This window comes from Macaca mulatta, chromosome 11 (assembly GCF_049350105.2).
Source record: "Macaca mulatta isolate MMU2019108-1 chromosome 11, T2T-MMU8v2.0, whole genome shotgun sequence".
NCBI classification, from domain to species: domain Eukaryota; kingdom Metazoa; phylum Chordata; class Mammalia; order Primates; family Cercopithecidae; genus Macaca; species Macaca mulatta.
The window spans coordinates 24,685,105-24,698,508 of NC_133416.1; the positions used below are offsets into that span (position 1 = coordinate 24,685,105).

At 39.6% G+C, this 13,404-nt stretch overlaps 1 protein-coding gene across 1 annotated transcript in view; it reads right to left on the bottom strand.

The window, feature by feature from the left end:
• ST8SIA1 (ST8 alpha-N-acetyl-neuraminide alpha-2,8-sialyltransferase 1) overlaps positions 1-13,404 on the bottom strand; it is a 136,342-nt gene that overhangs the window by 86,093 nt on the left and 36,845 nt on the right. The window contains exon 2 of the mRNA XM_001099511.4: positions 1,781-1,925. Coding sequence (XP_001099511.1) covers positions 1,781-1,925 — 145 coding nt within the window. The remainder of the gene's footprint in view (positions 1-1,780; positions 1,926-13,404) is intronic.

Below are 13,404 nucleotides of genomic sequence, written 5' to 3' on the forward strand. Positions count from 1 at the left end.
CAATGATTTTTTTAAATGGCATATTCCCTATATGAAATATCTTTCTGCTGAAATATCTTTCTGCTAAAAGTACCTACAGAGATTGCTGTACCTTACCAAAACCCTCACCAATACAATTCTATTCTTCATGACTCAGCCTCAAGATACTAAGTATGAATCAGCACATTAACACCAAACATATAATGCTTTGTAGTTTATAAAGTATATTTATTATGCATTACAGTCGGGCGCGATGGCTCACGCCTGTAATCCTACCACTTTGGGAGGCCAAGATGGGCAGGTCACTTGAGGTCAGGAGTTCGAGACCAGCTTGGCCAGCATGGCGAAACATGGTCTCTACTAAAAATACAAAACTTCGCTGGGTTTGGTGGTACATGTCTGTGATCCCAGCTACTCAGGAGGCTGAGGCAGGAGGATTGCTTGAACCTGAAAGGTGGAGGTTGCAGTGAGCCGAGATCATGCTACTGCACTCAAGCCCAGGCAACACAGTGAGTGGGACTCTGTCAAAAAAAAAAAAAAAAAAAAAGAGGATATTTCCACGCATTATCTAAGTTGATCTTTTCCACAGCTCTGTAAGGTAAATAGGACAAGTGCTGCTCTAGCCATCATAGAGACAAGACAGCTGAATCTCAGACGACTTAGGTAATTACCCAAGGAATTTAGTTAGTGAGAGATGGAGACAAAATTCAGTTCCGTATATTATGACTCTTAGTTATTTCCTTTGACACTTCGAAGCCTCCCAAGGGCAGATGAAGAAGAGAGAGAAAACACGTAGATACTGGCAATAAACTAAAGCTTCTATTTCCTATTTCAAAAATTAAAAGAAAAACCTTATCACTACATTTTAAAACCATTAAACTAGACTAAAATAGCTAAGGATGAGCTAGTCAGCATGGCTATTTCATAGAGAGTGTGACTTTGGATCTGGCAGAACCTGTGTCTCAACTTTGTGGGATTCCTCCTTTAAAGTCTCAAGGACTATTAACAGAGATGCATGAAAGGTTCAGTCCCACCTTCCAAGGCTCAAAATTTTCTTTCTGTACAATCATCTGAGCAAACCAAGGGAGGCTAAAAGAGGTCTTGGGGAGGCCACAATTCATTTCTGAATTTTTCCCTAATTGCAATTTTGCCTAAGATCTCCCCTCCCCACAGCTAGAGTTCCCTAAAATAAAATTTCCCTTTTCCCCCCACTTGCTGCCTACATGTATGTTAGAAAAACATTTTATTTCAATGCTCAGAAAACCAAGAAGAGATATTAAGTAAGCAAAGCTTGATTTAGACCACTTCAAAAGTGGTCAAGTTGAATTATTCCTCTCCGTATCCACCACTCCTCCATTTCACAGCAGTAATCTAACCACATTCAAGAGCTCTAAGAAGCAAACTTCTCATCATATGGTCCCCACTCCTTGAGCAACATCAGTCCTAAGAAAACATTCCAGTATCACACAAATTCTTACGGGCATTCCACAGCCAACCTCAGAACACTAGAATTCCACAAGTCCCTGATCATTCATTTCTTGCTACCTTCAGTCTCAGGGCTCAAATCAGAAAGGCTAGGAAAACTGTAACTCTATAATATCCTGCTTCCACCCTTGCATCAAAAGACTATGTGATTTATTCACACACACAAATGACAGATATAAAGAAAAGCATTTAAAGTTAAGAGAGAAGAAAGAAAACAAAAAGTCTATCTGATGAGTTAGGCAAACTCACTTATCCCTTTTCTATGATACCAAGAAATTTAAGAAACTATATTGAAGGCAACCAACTCTATACTAACCTGAGGGAAGAGAGAATAAGTTGAATTGTCAATGGTGAAAGAGTATAAAAACTCCCCATCATACCACATGCTCTTCCCCATAGGGGAATTCATTTTAGTCATAGCAAAGAGATGGGCAGGGTCGCAGCAGTCTTCCATTTGTTTCCTAGGAGAGAAAACAGAGAGAGAGAAAAGAACAGCCAGTTAAATGAGGGGCAGATTCATTCACTTCTCATTTCCACAGAGATGTGCCGCCTTACCTCAGTGCCAGCTCACAGAAGCATAGCATCTCCAGGGTGATTAGACTACTATTAATTCACTCTTCTAGCCACCAAAGTGCGTGACTAGAATATTTCACAGTAAAAGAAAAAAAATGTTTAAGAAAAATACATCAGCTCTCAGATTCAGGTGAGATATGTCAAAAGACAAAAATAATCATTACAGTTGCAGATGTACTGATCAATTCCAACATCCAGGTCCAGAAAAGACTTGGATAGCTAACTTTGGAGACTGTTGGGCTATTCAGCTACAGCAGAGCTATTCAGCTACCAGCATCACTGGGATAAACTCACCCTTCTGGGCTGGCTTGCAGGCTACTCCCCAGGTAGCCCCTCAAGTCTAAGCCATGTTTGTTCTATGGGGAAATCTTTATATGACCCTCCACTTAATAATCTACCAGAAATAAATTCCACTTAGTCATGAGTAAAAGAGCTTATTCACCACTTCCACCTCTAGGAAGATGAATAAAATTGCTGGCATAAACCATTTCTGAATGACCTCACGCAGAAATGCTCGCTCGACCTCCTTAGCTGAAAGGGGACGGTGGAGTGGGGGACCTGACTTCAAGTCCTGCCTCTGCAGCTTACTAACTCCATGACTGGGCAAAGAGACAGGGCTGCAGAATTGCCCTATGAGACTTTCATTGAGAGTCCACTGAGAAGGTACTGGTAGAGCACACAGTGAAAGTTCAATACGTGGCAGGTGTTCTCCTTCTTATTGTTACACTGTCCCAGCCTCATTGTTGCCAGGAATCAGCCTAGTCAGTAAGGTTGCCCCTGCAGCGGGCCCTGCGGTGTGGGCAGGCTTCCTCAGCCTGCCGGGGAGGTGCTCTTCCCGCCACACTTTGTCTCCCCTTGCACTCTCGAGATCTTCGTTGGCTTTGCCTTCACGAAGGTTTCAATGGAAAGAAGGACAGGAGAGAAGGGCTCAAGGCAGACAAGGGGAGAAGAGCTCAGGAAGAAAGCTTTCATCTTATCAAAGTTGCTAGACCGAGTGTCTCTTCTTGCTCCTACACTAGCCCTCCGTTTCTCATCAGCTGCCTCTCCCTTTCCTCTTCTTCTCCACCTTCATTCATTTTCATTGGTGTTTTGCCACTCAAAAGGTGGCTTCCAGAGATGGTAAAGGTTTTTTGTTGTTGTTCTTTGTTGTTGTTGTCGTCCTCGTTTTTTGAAACAGGGTCTCACTCTGTTGCGCAGGCTGGAGTGCCGTCACTGCAACCTCAAACTCCTGGGCTCAAGCGATCCTCCTGCCTCAGTCTCCCAAATGACTGGCACAACAGGCACGTGCCACCACGCCTGGCTAAGGTAAAGTTTTATACTGGACTGCAAACATTTTGTCAAAAGTGCATCCTAGGCTCTTCTTGAATCAACAGAAAACACCTGGACATGGTTTAAGACTATCTTTAAAAATAAGGAGAATTATCATGAGCATGATGCTAAACTTTGGGGGAGGATAGGCTAAATGTTTAGTTCCTATCCCATGTCTGCTGATATCTTATATTTTTTAGTCCTCAGAGCAACCCTAAGAGATAATTAAGGAAATGCTTTATTATTATTATTATCATCATTATTCCTCCCAATTCTCATCTGAGGAAACAGGCTTAGAGCGGTTCTAGGACTTGCTCAGGTCATACAGGGCAGAGTAGGAAGCCAGGTCTGCAGCGTCCAAGCTTTCTCCTCTTTGCAGGTTACCTACTCCAAACCATTTTGATTCATTTGTATCTTTCTCTGCCCTAAAAGAAATGCTGTGTAAACACTGGCCAACTGCCTGCAGTACACCAGGTGCCTGCACAGATATTTTTCTACTTAATTCTCACAGTAACCCATGAGCGGGATGACTTTAAGATTCTTTTCTCAAGTAATTTATCTCAGGTCACATAACTAGTGAAACGGTGGGGCAGAGCTTTGCTCCCAGGTCTTTGTACCTCATATCAGGTACTTATTTCCAACAAGACCATGGCTCTGGCCTCCAACCAGCTGAACGTGCCATTCAGTACAAAGTGCTACAGGAGGTTCAGAAGGAAAATTTGTCACAGCCATGTAACACCTTACGTTGCCTAGTACCTGGCAGCTTGCAAATCACTTTCATATTTGTTTCCTCTTTGCATCCTCAAAATAGCCTGAGAAGACAGGTTACATTATTCTGAATTTATGGACAGTGAAACTGACGCTGAGACTCAGAGACTTGTTTAAGTTCATTAGGTTAGCAAATGTTTTCTTAATTATTGATAAAATATGTATTAGATGATGTTGAATCAAATTCTCATCTCCTTCTACAGCATCACCATGCTAGGGCAATCATACCTTTTACCAAATACGCTATAGAAAATACAAAATTTCACAAATGATAGAAATATTGTAAAATCCAAGAGGTATAGCAAATTCACAGTGATCATATCACTCTTTGCAATATGAGTGGTTTTTCTATCATAAACTCTTAAACTTTTCCCTTCATCCAGAATGCCTCCACATCTTCCCTCTGCCATGACCATCTCTGGGGGGTGACTGAAAAGAACCCCAATGTGGAAATGTGTATGCATATCCCATGTGCCTGAGTGGGGTCCTCATTAGCTCACCAGCTACACTGGATATGGTAGCAGCAGCAAAATCAGGAATAGTACTAGCACTCCAGTACTACCAGCAGCAGTACTGATAGTAGTAGTCATTTTAGAAGTCGTAGTAGTGATTTTTACTGAGTTCTTACCTAAAACTGTGCTAGGTTCTTGGGATATAAAATTGAATTTAAAATCAGATCTTCCTTCTGAAAACATAATCAAGAAAAGGGGCAACCAACAAGCAAGTGACTTCCTGTGTATGCAGGGAGATGTGACCAAAGTCACAGCAGAGGTGTGCACAGATGTCTGTGGTTGTTTGGAAAAAAGAGGACATTAGATCACATCCAGGGTTCCAGGAAGCATTTCCTGATCTGAGATTTGCGGCCTGTTGTTTGTGATGTCTAGGAAATTGTCGGATTAAATAATGGACTTCACCGCCATCCAACCTTCAGGTAATTCTGGAGCAGAGCTATAGACCAGCTTTTAGAATTTTTAGCGAATGTGGCTCCTATCCCCTTTTCCATGCTTTGCACTGATGCTGTGTATTATTTGCTTTTCTTTTGTGGCAGACAATAAAATCAGAGGATCAAAAAAGCTAAAGCAATTCCTTTTTCATATTCAAGTTCAAATTGCCAGATCATTAAGTTTCAGTTGCAGGTGAATTGAGTACTGGAATTAACATCTAATTGCTTTTTATTTGAATTCAAGCTTCAGCAACAGTTGTAACTAATGATGCTATAACTGCAGCATAAGGGTAAATACTTATGAAGCCTGGGAACCACTTGCTAGAACCTAACTCAGGTTCTCATCCCTCCTAATGGAATTCATAAGATCAGTTAAGCTAAGAAGCCCTCATCTGTTGACTGCGCCTACTGACTAGGAAGTCAGATTCTGAGGAAACTCAACAGGCAAATAACGGTGAAAATCCAACCACGCAATTAACAATGCCTAGGATCAGAATGAACTTTGTTATGACCCTTTGAGATGCCATGTTCCACGCTTTGGTCACCAGACAGGAACAAGGTTGGGAGGCTGCCACTCCAATGACTGATACTTTTGTGCCCCTTCCAAGGGATAATTGAATTTGAGACAGGAGGGGTGGGCAAGAATTCTACCTCAGTCTCAGCATCTGGCCAGAATCTACTGTTACACTGTAGCTATTTAGACTTAGCTTTTGGAAGGTTAAATAGTCAGATAGACAAACATCCAAATCAATGCCAGTGCTGACATCCCTGAACATGCATGTGACAAATGATCAAGTGATCATGTATGTCCCCTTGATACCTAATCAGGGCATCAATGTGAGCAGCACAAACAGGGAGTGTCATCGGAGTTTATTGTTTGTAAGCAATATGCAATCTACAATTCTTATACGCAATATAGGGGTAAACAATGACAATCTCTTTATGTGCTTTCTATGTTGAAATTCTATCAGTCAAGTGAAGTGTAAGTGAATATTTAATATTGCAAGAAGAAAATGCTGCAATAGTAAATTTATTATGAAAGCTATTAGTTTTATATACAAAAAAATTCTGAGGTATTATTTACTACCTAGGAGAGTAAATTGTCAGTTAAAGGAAATATTAAGTCAGAGCATGTCTGGAATATAACCTTAGGAAAAACGCCACATCATTATTCTGCCAACTAATATTTATAAAATTTTAAATAATACAAAGCAGAATAACAGAGTTGACATTAAATAAGTCAGGTCTTCATAGAGTTATTTTACATACTGACACTCAAAACATTAGACAAAATAACCTTGAAGAACTATATTTAATTTTACATTATTTAATTCCATTAAGACAATGAGATTTTCAAGGAAAAAAAAGTCCTACATTGGAACTCTTTACATCTTGTTATGAAGAACTGAATGTTAAATATTAAATCTGCCCTCAAAAAGTTCCATGAGGAATAAATACTCCAAAAACAATATCATGAGAAATCATCTTTGATCCAATCACAATACAGAATTCCTCATATCCCTCTTCCCTGCTTTATTCTTCTCTCTAGCACTTAAAACTATTTATATGCTATATATTTAATTTATAGTCTTGTTTATTTTCCATATCCCTAAGGCCCAGAATATAGAATCCATGAAGGCAGAGACTTCTGTCTTCTGTTCACTGTTGTATCCCCGTTTCCTGAAATGCTGCCTGAGACATTAAAAAAGTGCTTAATATTTATTGACAACCTAGATGCTCATCAACAGTGGATTGGATCAATAAAATGTGACATATATATGGATGAAATATTATGCAGCCATACAAAGAAGGAAATCATGTCCTTTGCAACATGGATGCAGCTGGAGGCCATTATCCCACGTGAGTTAATGGAGGAACAGAAAACCAAATACTACATGTTCTCACTTATAAGTGGAAGCTAAACACTGAGTACACAAGGACATAAAGATGAGAACAATACACATTGGGGAGTACTAGAAGGGGGAGAGAGAAGGGGAGAAAAGAACTGGAAAATGACCTATTGGGTACTATGGTCACTATCTGAATAATGGAATCATTTGTACCCCAAACCTCAGCATCGCACAATATATCCAAACCTGCACATGTACCCTCTGAATCTAAAAGTTGTAATTATAATAAATAAATAAATACTGATTGAATGAATAAATAACAAATAGGAAGAAAAAAGACAGTGTTAGAGAAAGCAGAGAATTGCAATGTGCATTTTGCTTCCACAGTCAAAATTCAAATTTAAGAAGTCAATTCCTTATAGTTTTCTTCTGTGTTGTCTGTTTTGGGACTAAGAAACAAACACTTGTCAAAATAATTGCTTTAGACTGGCAAACATTTTCAGTAGTAGAAGATCCAGGATTTGGGGCATTTGCTGAGCAGCGAATCCCAGTTCCTGCCACTATGTGCTAAATGTTAGTCTTGTTAAAGTAGGCATGTCTGTAGGACTGCAGACACACAGACAGAGACCACAGGAATAATCCACCAGTGGATGGTGCTGAGAAATTACTTTTCCTTCACTATATTGTCAAACTTCCAAATGTTGACATTGAAAATGTTTGGTAAGGTTTCAAATGTAATCTTGTCTCCCCAAAGTTCTTCCTATTCTAGTGATATCTGACTTGTCAATTATTGATTTTAACATTTGGCTTTCAGCCAAAATGTGTATCTAATGCATTTCCTCCAGACAGCTAAATCAATAGTCCTGATGGTAAAGTGTCCTGAGCTGAGTTCCTAAAATTCCTTTTAGACTACGACATGTTGACTCTTTGGGTTAATGTCACAGAGCCTCAGATTCATGACTGAAAATGTTCCCAAGCCTCAATATCAGAGGATGGTTTTGAAATTGAGGTAATAGATATAAATCACTTAGCACATTACATGACCTTAGTAAGTAATTTCATTCTCCTTCTTAATAGTTAGAGACAATACAACTTTGTTTGCTTCACACAATATCAGTTTGTAACTTTTTCTGGCCATAATTTTTAATAGTTACCCCTTCTATTCTCAAACTTGTCCCTATTTGAATAATAAGTTGTATGTTCACCATATAAAGAGTGGAAGCTGAAAAGTTAAGCATCTCACAAAAGGGGGCTTCTCTTTAAGTGAAGAATCTGGTAGCCTAGATAGGAATCAGAGAAGTTTTTTATTCTAAAAACTAAGTGGCAGATTTCACATGAAAAAGTAGAGTCTGGGCCAGTATATGTTTATTTTTTCCCCTGACTTAAAGAAATCTGTCTGAAATAATCAATTTCAAAGCAGGTGTTTTTTTTTTTTTCAAGGGTCACTGTTGGCTGAGGGCCCAGACATATTTTCTATATGATCTAGAACAAGAAGTGGCAGAAGCTGCTCTGAAGAATTTCAGTGAATATTTATTTTCAGTCTCCCTGTTTATATCTACTGGTCTATGTAGCTAGAAAGATTCTAATATTGTGTTTTCAGAATCAAGCAGTAGGGTCTTGCTCACGGAGGAGGAATGGAGACAAGTGGTGATAAAACTGCCTCTGGGGCAGACAATACTTTTGCCCCAGGTATTGGGGCAACTGTACTGGTTCCCTGCAGTAGCTTACATCATTGATCGAACAGGGCGAAATACACATTCCATATAGAGATTTGTATTCATGTTATTTTTCAATCAAATCTCTTAAATTGTATGAAGGAGAAGTACTTTCATTAGATTATTGCTTTAAAATAATGTTTTCTACAGAAATAATAAAAAAGTCTTTTCAAAGATTAATCTTTTGGATAATCTGCCAGAACTACAAACACAGAGAAAAACAACTCTTATCCACTGTTTAAGCCAGCAAGTAGTCTTGTGTTTAGCAGTATTTTATTTTTCATATTTGAAATGACTGCATGATAAAGGAAATGTGTTCCAAAGAAAGGGAGATTAGTGCCATGTGTAATTTGTGTTTCTCTAGTACAGGCAGAGAAAATTGAAAGAAGGAACTTTTGAAACATAAATATTTCAAGGAGGATCTGTTTTTTCTAATACACATTTGTTTTATAATTTATTGAACAAGTACACAGAATTATTTGGATTAAAGAATATCAGTGTTTCCAGGAAGGATTTCAATGAATGCTTATTTTTTGTCTTCCTACTCAGGCTTACTGGTCTATACAGCTAGAAAGATTCTAGTATTATCTTTTGAGAACCACTTATTTGTTATTTTAGTAGCTGGAAGTGACTGGGCCTATTCAGGCTGCACTCATTCAGTCAATCGACAAACATTTGCTGAGCAACGTCTATGTGCCTAGTGCTGTTCTAGACACTGAGGATAAGGCCGTGAATAAACCAGGAGCAGAGGTACAGGGGACACCTTGCCCTCCTAATTCTAATGGAGGAATCAGAAAAACAAAATAAATAATTTACTTGGGTGAGCTGGGAAAGATGCAATTTTTAACAGGGTGACTAAGTCAGTCCTCACCAGGTGACATTTGAGTAAGGACCTGAAGGAGGTGAAGAAGAAAGCCATGTGAATATCTGAAAGAAGAGTATAGTGGAGTCAAAACTCTATCTGTCCCCTCATAGGGTCCTGGCTGGGTCTGAAAATTAAATTGACACATGAGAGATTAACAGGAGAAAAGTTTTAAAATGTATTTAATGTAAGTTTTACAGGATATGGGAGCCCTCATAAGAAAAGTAGGACTCAAAGATGTGGCAAAACATACGTGTAGGCCAGGCACTACGGCTCACACCTGTAATCCCAGCACTTTAGGAGGCCAAGGCTGGAAGACAGCTTGAGCCCAGGAGTTTGAGACCAGCCTGGGCAACATGGTGAGACCTTGTTTCTGCAAAAAATATATTTTTAATTAGCCTGATGTGGCGGTGCATGCCTGTGGTCCCAGCTACTTGAGACGCTGCCTGGAGGATTGCTTGAGCCCAGGAGTTCAAGGCTGCAGTAAGTCATGATCACACTACTGTACTCCAGCCTGGGCAACAAAGTGAGACCCTGTTTCAGAACAAACCAACAAAAAGAACTTACTTGATTTTGTATAGGTTGAACAAAGAGACGCAATTGTGGAAAAGTAACTAAACTATGGCGAGGCTAAAGGAAGACAAGATTTATTTTAACTAAGTCTGCTTGTACGGAATTCTCTTGGCTATGCCTCGCCATCAAAGAATGTTTCTTTCTTCCTAGCATATGGAGGGCAGCTTTCACCTGGGAGTTTTTAATCTCCTGCCTTCAGTTAGAAAAAGGGAAGATAAGAATGTCCTTCTTGCATCTGCTGTTCTTCAAGCATCTTTAGCTTGAAGTAATCCCCGTGTGGTAGTGGTATGTTTTGGGGGTCATAATCTACTGTCCTTCAAAAGCATTCCAGGTATAGCAAACACCAAGTGCAGAGGTCTTAAGGAGGAGCATGCCTCGTATGCTGAAAGGCCATCAAGGAAACCAGTGAAGCTAGAATAAAGTGAGAATGGGACAGACTGGTGTGTTGGGGGAGAGGCTCACACAGGGCTGGGTGCATGCAGCACTTACTCTGAGTGAAAAGGAGAAGAATCTGCCCTCCCTTACAGATCCTAAAGAATAAATACAACTCCAAAAGCACAGCAAGACGTTTGAATTTGACTAGAAGTTGCAATGGAGGATGTGGGGCCACTGCACAGCAGAAACTTCATAAAATCTTCCAGTGGATGCCTGTTTCTCTCCTAGACATATTTCTAACATTTTCTCTAACCAGCCCCATCAAGCCCACCCTCTCTCGCTCTTATCTCTGTCCTATCCACAGCAAGGTATCCCTCCATTAGACTCTCCAATTTTGATTCCCCTCATAATCATTTAATACCATGCTTAGATATGAGAAAACCCACCCAAGAAAATATTCCTGTTTTACATGAATTCATATCTTTATGAATAAAATTCTGTTCATCTGTTAATGGCATCACAGAAAAACAGGGAAATGGATATCTACCACATCTGAAGAGTGTGTTTCGGTGGTCTGAAGTTTAAAACACATGTTTGGAGAGATGCAATGAATTCACTTCTGGAGGCTTGAGCAGGAGCATAGGGGTGGGCAGGTCCATCCACTCAGAGAGATGCAGTAGTTGGGCAGTCATTGTGAGAACAGCTGAAAATACGGTCCATATCAGGAGCACCAGTCCCCACATGAGCCCGTATACTCCACTGGGCTTTTAGACATGTATGCAAGTAGCAGATGCTCCAAACTGCATGCAGTGACTTATAATTGAGCCGCTTCTCGAATATACATGTTTACACAGCAGGGTGGGATGCAGCAAGGATGTCTTTATCCAATCATGGCCCATGGTGCTCCTGAATAGCACTGGGGAGGCCAGACATTATATAATAGATATAAGAACTCCATTCAGAAACACTTTTTCTTTCTTGTTGTAATGACACCTAGATCTGAGATTATGTCTGTGAAAGATAGGGAGAAGTTTGTGAAAGGCAAAGCAAATGAAAGGAAGAGAAAAAAGATACAGAAACAGCATTATGAATTTCTAAATTACACAGATTTTTTAAGTCAGGGAACTAAACCAGCAAACATTAAGATGATCAGGGAAGTGACATATTTCAGAGGGTAAGATCCTGGCGTCAGCTCTGTGGACTCATCCCAGCTGCACTGCCTACTAGATACAGTACTGGACAGTAGCATCTGTCCTGACATTTTTGCAGATCTTAATTGTCTCTTTCATGATTCATGGCATACACTTCTGGTATTTCTGTGAGTAAGATTCAAAATTATTTTCTGAGAAAAAATTTGGCTTTGTGCTATGAACCATTTTCACAGAATGGAATTCTGTGTAAACACAAGTCAAAGATTCTCAATTTTCTTTACAGAATATTAACTGTGCCACCTGCTTGTCTAAAACATATGGGTCTCTCTACTCAGCACAGAATATCAGCATTTCAGGTTGTCAACAACCTTTAACTGACTGTCATCCAGTTTCCATTAAGGAATGTGCTAGCTGAATCTTATTCTGGGAGCTGGAGTCTTTATATTTGTGAAATTATGAAACATAAATTTGCTCTTTGACCCCGTTTCCTGGCATACAAGTCTTAAAATCCTTAGAAACTCCAAAATGATGTCTTTTTGTATGCTAATTAGTAGACTGGTGGCTAGAGACCCCTAGGTAGATTCAGGATGGGGGCTGATCATTTAAAAGGCCAAAGCATGATTACAGGATTAGAACTTTAAGCCACATCCCCCAAACTCTGAGGAGGAAAGGGTGGCTGAAACCAGTGACCAATGGTTTAATCAAACTGAAATTGACAGGATTTGAATAGCTTTTGTATAGCTGAACACCTGGAGGTTTCTGGAGGGTGATGTGCCTCGTGAGGGCATGGAAGTTCCGCACCCCTTCCTCCATATCTCATTGCATGCATCTCTTCATCTGCATCCTTCGTAATATCCTGTATAATAAACAGTAAATGTGTTTCCCTGAGTTCTGTGAACTGCTCTAGCAAATTAATTGAACCCAAGGAGGAGGTTGTGGAATCCCCAATTTATAGCAAGTCAGTCAGAAGCACTGGTAAAACAACCTGGGGCTTGCCACTGGCATCTAAAATCGAGGGCAGTCTCAGGGACTAAACCCTCATCCTGTGGGATATGATTCTATATCTAGGTAGACAGTGTTGAAACTGAATTGGAAGACACCCAGCTGGGTCCACCACAGAATTGATTGCTTGCTTGTTGGTAGGGAGAAATCCCCATGCATTTGATCACAGAAGTCTGTGTTGATTGTGTTGAGTGAAAGAATAGAAAAAGCACTTTGAGTTTGTGCATGGTTTTTTCCTACTCTCAATATTCTTTCTCTATATCAAGTCAAATCATAAGAAAGTAAGCTATTTATATCACATAAAGGTAACTCTTTTTAAACATCCACCCTATACATGATCATAGACATAAACAAAGCTATTTTCTAGTTCCAGTAGGTTAACTCAGCTCCTCACCAACATATTGTGAAAACAGTCAGGCAGGCACTGCCACCTCATCCACCCATCATCCCTCACCTGTTCACTGTGTTCACTGCATTTGTACTTAATATTGTTTTGTGAATATCACTGGCCATCTTGATAGAAAAGTGAAGAGGTATTGAGAGAGTTGAAAGCAACAGTTAAGGAGAAGCATAGGCTTAGTAATGAAAACAAAAGTAGAGATTTTTTTTTTAACTTGGAAGCATTGAGAAAATAAAGGATATTACAAATGTAGATGGAACGAATCATTTGACAAGGAGTGAATAAAGAAGCAACAACTGGCAAAAGGGAAGGAAAATGAGAAATGAAATGGAGTTTGGTTTTTTTTAGTTTGCTGAGAAGATAATTAGGTAAATGTAATGGGATAAATACTTGTAGACAAACTTGTCATAATTTAGAATC